Genomic DNA, 15,355 nt, shown 5'->3' with positions numbered 1-15,355 from the left:
CTGACTTGGCAGGAAAAGCAATCACAGCCCATGCTGGCCTGAAGGCCCGCCCCTTTTCATTAATATTTATGAGAATAAAGCCAGAAATCCTGTCCATAATAATGACACTCATTTACAAATTAGTAATGTATAAACTACATGAAGCCTTTAACAAACTGACAGTCAAAAGTAAAATATCAAATACAGAATAAAACATTGATCCAGGAGGGAGGAAAGGAAATTTAGCAGATGAGAGAAATTTGTTTCTACTCAGAAAACCAGATGGAAACCTGTCTGTCTGTCTCTCTCTCTCTGTCTCTCTCTGTCTGTCTCCTGTCTGTCTCTCTCTCTCTCTGTCTGTCTCCTGTCTGTCTGTCCCTCTCTCTCTCTCTGTCTGTCTCTCTCTCTCTCTCTCTGTGTCTGTCTCCTGTCTGTCTCTCTCTGTCTCTCTCTCTCTCTGTCTCCTGTCTGTCTGTCCCTCTCTCTCTGTCTGTCTCTCTCTCTCTCTCTCTGTGTCTGTCTCCTGTCTGTCTCTCTCTCTCTGTCTGTCTGTCTGTCTGTCTCTCTCTGTCTCTCTCTCTCTCTGTGTCTGTCTCCTGTCTGTCTGTCTCTCTCTGTCTCTCTCTCTCTCTCTCTGTCTGTCTCTCTCTGTCTCTCTCTCTCTCTCTCTGTCTCTCTCTCTCTCTCTCTCTCTCTCTCTCTCTCTCTGTCTGTCTTATTAAATTCAGCCGACACTGTCCTGCTGAAGCTTTCTACTCAGTTCAGATAGAATATTATTTGGCTGTTCGGTCACATTTTGTGGTGGGACTCCTGTAAAAAAAGAAAAGATTAATCACAGTTATCTTCTCTGAAACGTCTAACAGCTCGGCTGCATGTAAACGCTCTTAAATAAGTCGGAGATATAAATTTAAAATGATTTTCATACTGAACCTTTTCCTCTTCAGTCCTTTTGTGAACTAAAGAAATCAATATATTTTTAATATTTGCACACTTTGTTCAGACAGATAATGTGACTTTGCACATGATGATGATGATGATGATGATGATGATGATGATGATGATGATGTGTTGTTGTTCATATAATAAAACTACTGAAGTGTTTGTAACAAGCAGATGTAAATAAAGCCTTGTAAATATAAAACTGAAACAGCATTTTGTCATTGATAGGTGTTCAGTCAAAGCGGGTCAGCTGGTTAGACCTTGAGACTCTACTGTCCTGTGTTTGTCTAAACGCTCCTGTACTCACCGTCCCATGTGACAAGCCCCACCCACCTGGCACTTTAGTAGGACAAAACAAACATATAAAGTATTTCCAGAAGCCATTTCAAACAGACCTGTGCCAGAGTCTTCAACAGTGTCAACATGCAGGAGGATATTCTTTATGCTATACGCACCGCTAGGAATGTCTGTTGATTTATGTGTTCAGACGCCCAGTAAGTACATACATGACCACGCAGGGCGGTGGAACACGCACACGCATGTTCCTGTTCTGCCTGAGCGGCCTTCATCATCTGATGGATTTCAGACTGTCAGCCTGAGAGGCTTAAACCAGAAGAGTTATATAATCCTGTATCTGCTGCAGTTCATTTAATTTAAAATGAGTATTAACTCACTGCAGTCAGTATTTTACATGATGATCTTGTCGTTTATCTGTCAGGACAGTCTGGAGGAAGAGATTCAGTCCTGCAGAAGACCTGAACCTGCTGAGGAAGACCTGTGACCAGCAGTGTTGGGGTCGTTACTCAAAAAAAGTAATGTATTACACATTACTCGTTACCTGTAAAAAAAAAGTAATGCGTTACTTTACTTATTTACTCCCTGTAGAAAGTAATTTGTTACACTACTCGTTACATGACTTTTGCGATCCTACTGTAGAAACGGGCAACATTTCCTCTGCTATGTGCGATGCTATAAGCCTGTTCAGATCTGCTTTTGTCACCTGTTGAAAGCCAAGCTGTGGCAGCTCGGTTGGGGTCGGCACACACTCAGCCTAGGTGTCACTCTGGGTCCGGAGGTCTTTCGCTCCTAGCTTTGTGTTAGCATGTTGCCTCTGCAGGAGCTTGGAGAGATCTGATGTGGTGTTCACAGCAGTGGGTCGTTGTTTCTGGTCTGAGCACGGTTTGCACTTTACTGTCACGTTCTTGTCCTTTTGTGAACAAACAAATATGAAGTAATGTGCATATATCTCCACCTGATCTCCACCTGATCTCCACCTGATCTCCACCTGATCTCCACCTGATCTCCACCGCTCAAAAGTTGTAGACCACTCTGCCATTTTTTTGTCCTCTCTCCCTCACGAACTCTCTAGCCAAAGTCACACGAGAGGTCAGAGGTCAGAGGTCAGAGGTTGTTGCGCAAGCGTGCATGAAAAGGCCCGTTTGATGATTTTTTTCTATCTGCCCAGATAATCCGTCAGATTCCAGATCCTGCAGATAATTGAAGAACTTATGTAACACAAGTAACGACATAATTGTTTGATTAGTAACTGTAATGTGATTACTGAATTTAGGAACCGTAACGCGTTACATTACTGCGTTACAGACAAATGTAATGTGATTACAGTAAGGTGTTACTTTGTAATGCGTTACCCCAAACACTGGTGACCAGACACATGAAAATAGATTCATCTTAGACTTCAGTCCAGTTTGTAGTCAGACTTTACTCGCAAGAACACAGATAATTTCATGCCCCTGTGGGAAAGTGTCAATAGGTGAAACCCAGCGCTCTTTAACAGACTGAACTCAGGAAATCCTGCAGCGCCGCTTTAAAGAAGACAAGAGGAAGTCTCTCTTGGTCTGAGAGGAGGATTACAGTTCATTAGAAAGTGAAGAGAGGCCTTTTGGATCCAGCATTTTAAAAGTCTTCACCCAAATGGAATGAAAAAGGAATTCAATTTAAGGATTTCCTTTAGACATCGTAACATATCCTACTATAATGTTCTTGACTGTAGATTAATTTGGATTATAATCCTTAAAGGGTTGAACCCAAATGGTTCCTCCTACACCAGGTAGTAGGAATTGTTTCGTTTTAAATACTGACATCTGATTGGTCTATGGGACATTTTAGATGCTATTGAACATATTCATTGTTTCCCAAGAGAAGTTCAGTTCTTTTCATTCCTTTACTGGTCAAAACTGTCTTTCTCTTCCAGACTTATCAGAGGATTAAAGGGACAAAGAGAGCTTGTTAGATTAACTGGAGGAACACATGAGCGACAGCTGAGGTCCTCAGAGATAACGCAGCGCTATCAGCTGGTATTTTAAGAGCCGGTGGGTTCTGCAGGACGCTCCGCTCGCTCACTTTCTATTAGCAGAGACAGCAGCATCTACAGACTGGAGCCCAGCAGCAAGAGGGACAAGTACAGTTTCATAAAACTGGATTGAAATTGAATCAGTGGTTCTGACAGGACAGGGATCAGGTTAGAGCAGTGTTTCCCAACCCAGTCCTAAAGGACCCCTTTTCCTGCAAGTATTGGTTCCAGCTCTACTCTTGCGCACCTGATCCAGTTAAGGTCTTAATGCTGATTGGTAGAGACAGATCTACCTGAACAGAGCAGCATGAAAGTGTGTAGGCCCCATTGGGATCAGGTGTGCAAGAGTAAAGATGGAATAAAAACTTGCAGGACAGGGGGTCCTTGAGGACTGGGTTGGGAACCACTGGGTTAGAGGACAGTGGATCTCAACCTGGGGGTCACAAGATCATTTTGGGGAGTTGCGAGATGATTTATGAGATAGGAAAGAAACATATTTCCACTATACAAATGTATTATCCTATTTTTGCTTTTTTCTTATGAGATACTGAACAGTATTCAGCCTCTCAGGCTCCTCTGATAATTAATCAAAGCTGTAAAGGGAAAATCATTCTTTGGTTGAACTGTTCAGGAAGCATCGCTTCAAGTCAAAAAGACTGAGAACCTGCTTTGGGATAATATGCAACGCCCGGTGCATCTAACATTTCTTCTCTAAATCTTCTCTTTTTCTTCTGCAAGTAATGTGGAGCTGATGCAGCACTAGTGTCACACAGCCTTCAGTAACAGTCAGGGCCACGGTGTATAATGTCATGCTGTTCATGACAATAATTTACTGGATAGGAAATAAAGCATGCAGTGAGGCATGAAACATGAATGAATGTCAGATTTGTGGTTTAGACAATTTTTCAGTGTGCTGGAGAGCAAAAAGCTTCTAGACTGAAATTCTCCCATTACAGCAACAGATACTGTACATCACTGTTTGTTCCACAGACACAGTGCAGCAGCTACTGCATCCCTAACTGCTTGTAGCCCTGTTTTAACTCAGATAAGGTGCAGCATTTACATATCAGTTATCAGGTATTTCCTGGTACTTTCCAGCTGTCAAGAGTTTGGGTAAATACTATACCACGAGATGAAGTGTCTTCCACATTTGAGACTGCGTGGATGATAGAAATAATAGCTCAGATGGTGGACTTTGAAATGTTTGAAGTGGAGACTTTGAAATCTCTGATAAAAGTGTCATTGTGTTCTATTTGAGGCGGAGGCTGAGTGCAGATGAGTCCAGACTGTCTGCTGTGACGGTGCTGGAGGAGGTGTTGGTGTCGTCTCTCTGTCAGCAGCCTGGCATGCAGCTGGACACAGATAAAAAGAAAAAAATACTTAAGTCAGACAACACTATGGATGTCTGTTTCCTTTTCAAGTTATATTTTTAAAAAGTTTTGTATGAAACTGCCCCATGTGTATGATACACAGTACATGGTGGATAAAAATGGAGCAAATGCACAAATCCTGTGAAGTTACAGCAGAGACTGAGCACACTGTGGATAAATGGAGAGGTGTCTGGAATCCCTATCAAGAGGGTAAAAGGAGGGAGATAAGCAGCGAAATGCTACTTTCCCTAAAATGGACACTGACAGCAAAAGGTCCTGAAACTGCCCTCATGGTGCTTGTACATCTTGGGACAAATTTAGTTTTGTATTTTTTTGTCCCCAGCAGCTATCTCCTAATTTGGTCCACAGGCAGCCTTTATAAACCTCTGCCTGCAGTGAAGAGCTGTGCAGTTCTACATCAGAGTCACCAGAAAAAAGATCTGCATTCTCTCTCTCTCCAGCTGATTCTCCCTCTGTCTGTGGATTTCCACCCTCAACCATGGGTGACGCTCTGATGGCCGAGTTTGGGAAGGCTGCTTCTTACCTGAGGAAGTCAGATAAGGAGCGCCTGGAGGCCCAAACCAGGGCTTTTGACATCAAAATTGAGTGCTTTGTTGTCGATGACAAGGTGGAATATGTCAAGGGACAGATCCAAAGCAAGGAGGGAGGGAAGGCAACTGTCAAGAAGGAGGACGGAACAACGGTGACTGTGAAGGAGTCAGACGTTCATCCCCAGAACCCGCCAAAATTCGATAAAATTGAAGACATGGCGATGTTCACTTTCCTCCACGAGCCCGCCGTGCTGTTTAACCTCAAAGAGCGTTACGCCGCATGGATGATCTACACCTACTCTGGGCTCTTCTGTGTGACAGTGAACCCCTACAAGTGGCTTCCTGTCTATGATGCTGAGGTGGTGGCGGCCTACAGGGGGAAGAAGAGAACCGAGGCCCCCCCCCATATCTTCTCCATCTCAGATAACGCCTACCAGTACATGCTCACTGACAGGGAGAACCAGTCTGTTCTCATCACCGGAGAATCCGGAGCTGGGAAGACAGTCAACACCAAGAGAGTCATCCAGTACTTTGCCAGCATTGCTGCGGTTGGTGGAGGCAAGAAAGATACCAGCAAGGGAACACTGGAGGATCAAATCATCCAGGCAAACCCTGCCCTGGAGGCCTTTGGTAATGCCAAAACATTGAGGAATGACAACTCATCCCGTTTTGGAAAATTCATCCGAATTCACTTCGGAACCAGTGGCAAGCTGTCGTCTGCTGACATTGAGACTTACCTGCTGGAGAAGTCACGTGTCACCTTTCAGCTCAAGTCTGAGAGGAACTACCACATCTTCTTCCAGATCTTGTCCAATCAGAAGCCAGAGCTGCTGGACATGCTGTTGATTACCAACAACCCATATGACTACTCTTACATCTCCCAAGGAGAGGTAACAGTACAATCCATCAACGACTCAGAGGAACTGATGGCCACTGACAGCGCCTTCGACGTGCTTGGCTTCACTCAAGACGAGAAGATGGGAATCTATAAGCTGACCGGTGCCATTATGCACTATGGCAACATGAAGTTTAAGCAGAAGCAGCGTGAGGAGCAAGCTGAGCCTGACGGAACGGAGGCTGCTGATAAGTCGGCTTACCTGATGGGGCTGAACTCTGCAGACCTCATCAAAGGGCTGTGCCATCCCAGAGTCAAGGTAGGAAATGAATATGTCACCAAAGGCCAGGGTGTAGACCAAGTCTACTATTCCATTGGTGCTCTGGCTAAGTCAGTGTATGAAAAGATGTTCAACTGGATGGTGGTGAGAATCAACCAGTCCCTTGACACTAAACAGCATCGCCAGTACTTCATAGGAGTGCTGGACATTGCTGGATTTGAGATCTTTGATTTCAACACCTTCGAGCAGCTGTGCATTAACTTCACCAATGAGAAACTGCAACAGTTTTTCAACCATCACATGTTTGTTCTGGAGCAAGAGGAATACAAAAAAGAGGGCATTGACTGGGAGTTCATTGACTTTGGGATGGACTTGCAAGCTTGTATTGACCTCATTGAGAAGCCACTGGGGATCATGTCTATTCTGGAGGAAGAGTGCATGTTCCCCAAGGCCAGCGACCAGACCTTCAAGTCCAAGCTCTATGACAATCATCTGGGCAAGAACAAAATGTTTGAGAAGCCCAGGGCTGCAAAGGGGAAAGCAGAGGCACATTTTGCCCTGGTCCACTATGCTGGCACAGTTGACTACAACATTTCCGGCTGGCTGGTGAAAAACAAGGACCCACTGAATGAAACGGTGGTTGGGCTTTACCAGAAATCCTCCCTTAAGTTCCTCAGTCAGCTCTTTTTAACCTATGCAGGGACTGACGGTGATAAAGGTGGCAAAGGGGCCAAGAAGAAAGGCTCCTCCTTCCAGACAGTGTCTGCACTTCACAGGGAAAATCTTAACAAGCTGATGACCAACCTGAAGACCACCCACCCCCACTTTGTCCGTTGTCTGATTCCAAATGAGCGCAAAACTCCAGGCATCATGGACAACTGCCTTGTGATGCACCAGCTACGCTGTAACGGTGTGCTGGAAGGCATCAGAATCTGCAGAAAGGGTTTCCCCAACAGGGTTCTCTATGGAGACTTCAAACAACGATACAGAATTCTGAATGCCTCTGCCATTCCTGAGGGCCAGTTTATTGACTGCAAGAAAAGTGCCGAAAAGCTGCTGGGATCCCTGGACATCGACCACACACAGTACAGGTTCGGCCACACCAAGGTGTTCTTCAAAGCAGGCTTGCTGGGAACGTTGGAGGAGATGCGAGATGAGCAACTCTCTCGCATCATCACCAGGATCCAAGCTAATGCCAGAGCAATCCTCATGAGAGCTGAGTTTGCTAAGCTAGTGGAACGCAGAGATGCCCTAATGGTTATCCAGTGGAACCTTCGCTCCTTCCTGGGTGTTAAGAACTGGCCATGGATGAAGTTGTTCTTCAAGATCAAGCCCCTGCTGAAGAGCGCTGAGTCGGAGAAGGAGATGGCCAATATGAAGGATGAGTTCAACAAGTTGAAGGAAGCCCTGGAGAAATCTGAAGTGAGACGAAAGGAACTAGAGGAGAAAATGGTGACTCTTCTCCAAGAGAAGAATGATCTGAATCTGCAAATTCAGTCTGAGCAGGATACATTAACAGATGCTGAAGAACGCTGCGAACAACTTATTAAGAGCAAGATTCAACTGGAAGCCAAGTTGAAAGAGATGACAGAAAGAATGGAGGATGAAGAGGAGATGAATGCAGATCTTACAGCTAAGAAACGAAAGCTGGAAGATGAGTGTTCCGAGTTAAAGAAAGATATAGATGACCTTGAGCTAACATTGGCCAAGGTTGAAAAGGAGAAACACGCTACAGAGAACAAGGTGAAAAATCTCACTGAGGAGATGGCTTCTCAGGATGAGAACATCATGAAGCTAACCAAAGAGAAGAAAGCACTGCAGGAGGCTCATCAGCAGACACTGGATGACCTTCAGAGTGAAGAAGACAAAGCCAACACCTTGACCAAAGCCAAAGTGAAGCTGGAGCAACAGGTGGACGATCTGGAGGGCTCCTTGGAGCAAGAGAAAAAAGTCAGGATGGACCTTGAGCGCTCAAAGAGGAAGCTTGAGGGAGACCTAAAACTGACTCAAGAAAGTCTGATGGACTTAGAAAACGACAAACAGCAGCTGGAGGAGAGACTCAAGAAGAAAGATTTTGAGATCAGCCACATGAACGGAAGGATAGAAGATGAGCAGATAACATCAGTTCAGCTCCAAAAGAAGCTGAAAGAAAACCAGGCAAGAATTGAGGAGCTTGAGGAGGAGCTGGATGCTGAGCGTGCGGCCCGGGCTAAAGTAGAGAAGCAGCGCTCTGATCTTTCCCGAGAGCTGGAGGACATTAGTGAGCGCCTGGAGGAAGCTGGTGGCGTCACATCAGCCCAGGTGGAGCTCAATAAGAAGAGAGATGCTGAATTCCAGAAGCTGCGCAGGGAGCTGGAGGAATCCACCCTCCAACACGAGGCTACTGCTGCCTCTCTGAGGAAGAAGCATGCTGACAGTGTGGCTGAACTGGGTGAACAGATTGATAACCTGCAGCGTGTCAAACAAAAGCTGGAGAAGGAAAAGAGTGAGCTGAAGCTGGAGCTGGATGACTTGTCATCTAATATGGAGAGTGTGGTGAAGGCTAAGTCAAACATTGAGAAGATGTGTCGTTCAATGGAAGACAACATGAACGAGTACAAGAGTAAATATGAAGAGGCTCAACGAACCATCAATGACTTCACTACCCAGAGGGCCAAGCTGCTCACTGAAAACGGAGAGCTTGGACGTCAGCTGGAGGAGAAAGAGTGTCTGGTATCACAGCTGACCAGAGGGAAGAGCTCGTACACCCAGCAGCTAGAAGACTTACGCAGACAGCTGGAAGAGGAAGTCAAGGCAAAGAATGCCCTCGCCCATGCTGTGCAATCTGCCCGTCATGACTGTGATCTGCTCAGAGAGCAGTTTGAAGAGGAGCAGGAGGCCAAAGCAGAGCTGCAGAGAGCACTGTCCAAAGCCAACACTGAGGTCTCAACATGGAGGACAAAGTATGAAACTGATGGAATCCAGAGAACAGAGGAGCTGGAAGAAGCAAAGAAGAAGCTGGTCCAGAGGCTGCAGGAGGCAGAGGAGGCCATCGAGGCTGTGAACGCAAAGTGTTCCTCCCTTGAGAAGACCAAGCACCGTCTCCAAAATGAGATTGAGGACCTGATGTTGGACCTTGAAAGATCCAATGCAGCATCTGCAGCTCTGGACAAAAAGCAAAGATCCTTTGACAAAGTCATGGCAGAGTGGAAGCAAAAGTATGAGGAGTCACAATGTGAACTGGAGGCCTCTCAGAAGGAAGCTAGGTCTCTGAGCACTGAGCTCTTCAAACTGAAGAATGCCTATGAGGAGTCCTTGGATCAACTTGAGACCATGAAGAGAGAGAACAAGAACCTCCAAGAGGAAATCTCTGACCTCACTGACCAACTTGGTGAGGGTGGCAAGAGCGCTCATGAACTGGAGAAACTTCGGAAGCAGCTGGAGCAAGAAAAGTGTGAGCTCCAGTCAGCACTGGAGGAGGCAGAAGGTTCCCTGGAGCACGAAGAGAGCAAGATCCTCCGAGCCCAGCTGGAGTTCAACCAAGTGAAGGCCGACCTGGAGCGGAAGCTGGCTGAGAAAGATGAGGAAATGGAGCAGGCCAAGAGAAACTACCAACGAATGGTTGAGTCCCTTCAGTCCTCTTTAGAATCTGAGACCAGGAGCCGCAATGAGGCCCTGAGAGTCAAGAAGAAGATGGACGGTGACCTCAATGAGATGGAGATACAGCTCAGCCAAGCCAACAGGCAGGCAGCGGATGCCCAGAAACAGCTCAAGAGCCTCCAGGCATTCCTGAAAGATGCTCAGTTACAGCTGGACGACGCGGCACATGGGAACGATGACATGAGAGAGAACATCGCTCTGCTGGAACGCCGAAACAATCTGATCCAGGCCGAGCTGGAGGAAGTGAGGGCCGCACTGGAGCAGACAGAACGAGGTCGGAAGTTGGCCGAACAGGAGCTGACTGACGCAACAGAGCGCATGCAGCTCCTGCACTCCCAGAACACCAGCCTCATCAATCAGAAGAAGAAGCATGAGGCAGACCTTCTCCATCTGCAGAGTGAGATGGAGGAAGCCATACAAGAGAACCGCAACGCTGAGGAGAAGGCTAAGAAGGCCATTACAGATGCAGCCATGATGGCTGAGGAGCTGAAGAAGGAGCAGGACACCAGTGCCCATCTGGAGCGCATGAAGAAGAACATGGAGCAGACCATCAAAGACTTGCAGCACCGCCTGGATGAGGCTGAGCAGATAGCCATGAAGGGCGGCAAGAAGCAGCTTCAGAAAATGGAGGGACGCATTAAGGAGCTGGAGAACGAGCTGGAGGCAGAGCAGAAGAGGGGAACGGAGTCCATCAAAGGGGTGCGCAAGTACGAACGGCGCATCAAAGAGCTCACCTACCAGACGGACGAAGACCGCAAGAACATGGCTCGCCTCCAGGACCTGGCGGATAAGCTGCAGCTGAAGGTCAAGTCCTACAAGCGCGCGGCGGAGGAGGCCGAGGAGGCGGCTAACACCAACATGGCCAAGTTCCGCAAGCTGCAGCACGAGTTAGAGGAGGCTGAGGAGAGAGCCGACATCGCCGAGTCTCAGGTGAACAAGCTGAGGGCGAAGACCAGGGACGGACCCTCCAAGAAGAGCCTGGACGAGTGAGGAGATCCCACAGCAACAACATCACAGGTGAGTTCAAATAACAATAATTCTGGCACGAGGTACTGTAGAACACTATAGTATCACTCATCTCATAGGCCTAGTGCTATAAAATTCAAAACGTTTTTCAGGAAGGAAGAAAAGGAGGGAATCCTGATTTTCTCACATGACTTTTTGAAATTATATAGTGGGGTTTCAACAGAAAATTAAAAACCCAACGTGAAATGGTTTTTACTCACCAGCAGTGATAGGTTTATGTATCACAGAATACAGTCAATTTATCCAAATGTATTGTGTTTACTGTGAGTATTTATGCAGTTCAGTGCCAAGCTTATTTGTATTGCTGATAATTTAGTTAAAGCTGCCATCTGCCTCTCTTCCTTCCTTTTGGGTTGACATGTCCATCATTCTGTGAATCTGTTTTGATTGACAGGTGTTCCAGTGCCTCGGTGTGTGGAGGGATGCTTGTCACCATGGCAACAAAACATAACCAGAGCTGGTGTGGCCGAGCATGTGGCCAAAACCAAACTAATGGCAACAGCAAAAAAGCATTGGATATTTTGTAATTATTATTATTATCATTATTATTTCAGATTATCAGTAATTTAAAGTTGGGACTCTGAATGTATCTACCTGCTGCTCTGTCAAATTGGCTCTGAAATTCAACAGCCAATCAAATTATTCTTTTCAAGCTATTTTGTCTGTCTAAATGATCCTTCCTCAGCAAAAACACAAGATAAATACACCACAAAATCCTTTAATATTTAAATGGGTCCTGTAAGAGCTGATAAAAAATGTTAATTTCAAAGTGTAACAAAATGGTTGGTGCAGGTTGAAAACTGAATGTAGAGGATGAGACACTGGAACATGATGCTTTTGGTTTGATTTGCAGATAGTCTCTTGTTTTCATGTTAGCTCAACTTTCAAAATTGATAATGTTTAGAAATGCCTTCAATCTGATATTTTTAATTTAATCCTTCAGATGAAGAACCATTCTAAATTTTCTTATGGAGGGATAAATTCATATTCCATTTTCTGAAAACTGTTAGATTGAGTGTGATGTACAGTCATAGTAAAAGACAGAGGTGGGGACTCAAGTCACATGACTTGGACTAGAGTCCCAGTTTGAATTGGTTGAGACTTGACTTGATGCATGAAGAGAAGACTTGAGACTTGACTTGGGTTCTGCTGACTTGGGACTTGACTCTGACTTGTACTCTGATGACTTGAAAAGGTTTCTAAAGTCTTGACTTGAGATCTTGTGTTTGTGTAAATGACTTAGATTGAAAGTGATGAGATTTGTTCCAGCAGACGACTGAATTTAAATTCTGTTTTCTGAATTTGTATGGAATGATTGAATTTATTGAAGTTGAAACTGATTATAGAAATCAAACTCATGATGCTCTTACCAAGTTTTTATCCTATTAAAACCATATTGCATTGAAAAGTCCTAGATATTTAGTTTTCTTTAAGATATGAAATTGATACTGGACTCTTGATTTGTTCTGACTTGACTTGCTGTTCTACATTTAGACTTGAGACTTGACATTAATGACATGGACTTGACTTGGTAATCTACATTTAGACCTGGGACTTGACATTAATGACATGGACTTGACTTGGTAATCTACATTTAGACTTGGGACTTGACATTAATGACATGGACTTGACTTGGTAATCTACATTTAGACTTGCGACTTGACTTGAGAGTTATGCCTCAAGACTTGAGATTGATTTGGGACTTGAGCAGAGTGGACTTGGTCTCACCTCTGGTTAAAGATGTTGTTGGCTTCAACTCTGAGCTGAACATTCACTCTCCAAATGATCTGGATTGACTGACGGTTCTTCTAAAGGCTTCAGTTATTCCACCAGTGTGTCCGGCCTGGTGGGAAATTCAATATTGTAATATCATAATAACATGTTATCTAAAACACAAGACAAAGCAACAGTACTGTTACATTATCAACATTTGGAAGAACTCCATGTAGGAATTATTAGATGTTGTAATAAAGTCACTGCTGTGCACTAAGATCTGGCCTCCGCTCTGCTTCCTGCTGTTGTTTTTATGTTTGTGCAGCGTGACGGATGTTCAACAGAAGGGGTTTGAAATTGTATAAGTGATGAATAAATATTAAATTAACAAGAACACTTGCTACTCACATTTCACAACTATTCAGCATCAAATATAGAAACTGTTACCACGTAAAAACATTTATGAATCTTTTAGCAATATTATACAACATGAAATGAAAACATGAAATTTGTCTACTGAGAGAAGTCACCTGATGAAACAGTGACAGGCTGAGTCATCATTTACTAACATCTGTAACTTATGAAATACATGATATAAACTAATGCTTTGTTCATGCTTATAAGCATTTTTAATGGCTTATTTATTTAATGAGAGTTATTTGATAGTTTTTAATTAATCTGCTGGTTGATGCTTCCTGATATTCTGACCGACGCTGCTCTCTACTGGTGATCAGCAGCAACAACACAGGAAACACCTGCGTCAAGCGAACAGAATTAAACACTGGACTTCCGGGCAGAACTTTCAAAATAAAATCCTTAGTGATACCCGGTTATTTTGCAATTCATGTCACACTAATTCAATGTTTTATCATTTACTTGTTTTAAAATTCCAAACTTTCTGGTGTCAAACCTGGCTTGAAATTAACTGCTGTCCCTGCTAACAACTGGAGAAGATGGACTGGAGAAAGATAAGGTGAAGTTGAGAATCTAAAAACAAACACTACTGATCCTCCTACACACACGGAAAACAAACTGAGTGTTCTGATATCGGATCAATATCAGCTCAGCATTATTCAAACGGAGAACACTAAAACATCCAAAGGTTCCAGCTACAGTCCTGCTAAACTAGAAGTAAACTTTTGATGTCATTAGCTTATTATGGCTATAGTGTAGGAAGGTTAGCTTTTGCTATAAACAAACTGTTAACATTTTGGGGCAGAGAGTTTTGTCCTCTTGCAGCCACGAGAGGAAGCACGTGAGCACAAACCGCGGAGCGTTGTTATTACGATTTCTTTTTCCAGGTTTGGCAAACATTAGGCTTTTATTTTGAAGGCAAAGTCGCGTAGATTCCGGGCCGTGGTTAACTCCGTGTAACTTGACGAGGCTCAGACTGAATAAACCCAGTGAGACTCCAGCAGCTGGAAACAGATGAACTGATGAACTGATGAACTGATGAACTGATGAACTGATGAACTGATGAACTGAAGACAGACCGGGTCTGCTGATGGCCGGACCGGGAGGCTGAGGCACCGCGCCGGGCTGCAGAGGCACCGACCGGGCATCCGACCGGACCGGACCGGACCTTCTCCTCCTCCACTCGGGATCTGACCTGAACGGCCGAGGCGGACGTGCAGGAGGACCGCAGGACCAAGAACCGGGCTACCGCGAAAGACCGGGACTTTACCCCGGCATGGAGCGGGGCAAACCGGCCACCTACACCGGCGACCAGAAGGCCAAGCTGCTGGCCAAGACCAATAAGAAGTGGGTGAGACTGGCCACGGTGACCGCGTACGTGCTGTCCGTGTCTCTGGCTGCCGTCATCCTGGCGGTTTACTACAGTCTGATCTGGAAACCAACCGCCGGCCCGGGACACGGCCGGGGACGGAGCCGGCCCGGGACACCGGGGAGGAGCACCGGGACGGACGATAACACTGAGATACATTGTGATACTAATACTATTATTAACACCGATATTAATACTAACACTGATACTAATATAAATTCTAATACTAACAGTACTAATATTGACACTAACAGTAACACTAATGGTAATTCTGTCTCTGTATACGTCACACCGGGGGAAGCCCCGGTGAGGCAGCCCGGAGGTTTTGGTCAGGTCTCCGCTCCCACCGGGCCGGCCGAGCCGCGGCAGGCCGGGCAGGGCTTCACCGAGCCCGGCCTGAACACCGAGCCTCCTCCCGCTGTCACCGCGGAGGATCCGGCCAACCTGCCGACCCACCGGCAGGAGGAGGCCGGCTGGTGGAGCTCCAGCTCCCCGGAGCCCGGGTCCGGGTCCGGGACGGAGCTGCTCACCGACAGTGTGGGGGTCGTTACTGAGAGAAAGTAATAGATTACTCCTTAGTAGTTATTTATTTAAAAAGCCTGTCACTCCCTGCAGCAGCAGCCTGCCTGGTTCCTCTACGGCGAACGAACTGATAATCCCTTAAAATAACCTTATTTACATTAATTAACTCCTTAATTAATGCAAAATCCCCTTAAAATGAGTTAAGGGAGTTATTAATGAAGGAGACCCAATTGAAAACCCCTTAAACTCCCCTCAATGTTTGATTTTCTAATATAATGAAAAATTCAGGGAGACAGCAACTTTCCCTTAATAGCTCATTAATATGTAAACCTGCACAGAAGGCACAAAAATCCCTTAATTACTAAAGCCATCAAACCATGAATCAACCCCGTAAAAATCCATAATAC

The 15,355-nt window shown here is 45.3% G+C and overlaps 1 protein-coding gene and 1 pseudogene across 1 annotated transcript; both read left to right on the top strand.

Annotated features, from left to right (window-relative positions):
• The first annotated feature begins 5,098 nt into the window (after nt 1–5,098).
• On the top strand, nt 5,099–12,853 carry LOC139660582 (myosin-6 pseudogene; annotated as a pseudogene).
• A 1,250-nt stretch (nt 12,854–14,103) lies between these two features.
• Nucleotides 14,104–15,355, top strand: LOC139660585 (uncharacterized). The gene has a single exon (XM_071538756.1). The coding sequence runs from the start codon at nt 14,334–14,336 to the stop codon at nt 14,988–14,990; it is 657 nt and encodes a 218-aa protein (XP_071394857.1). The 5' UTR covers nt 14,104–14,333; the 3' UTR covers nt 14,991–15,355.

Source organism: Centroberyx affinis, unplaced genomic scaffold (assembly GCF_046629955.1).
Source record: "Centroberyx affinis isolate AG114_WGS23_722 - 3 ecotype Tasmania unplaced genomic scaffold, CSIRO-AGI_Caff_v1 ptg003343l_1, whole genome shotgun sequence".
Taxonomy (NCBI): Eukaryota; Metazoa; Chordata; class Actinopteri; order Beryciformes; family Berycidae; genus Centroberyx; species Centroberyx affinis.
The sequence above is the reverse complement of the archived record's forward strand: the minus strand, read 5'-3'. Positions and strand labels throughout refer to the sequence as shown.

What these genes read in the sequence shown, in the direction of transcription:
- LOC139660585 (XM_071538756.1), top strand. Translation starts at nt 14,334, where the DNA reads ATGGAGCGGGGCAAACCGGCCACCTACACCGGCGACCAGAAGGCCAAG.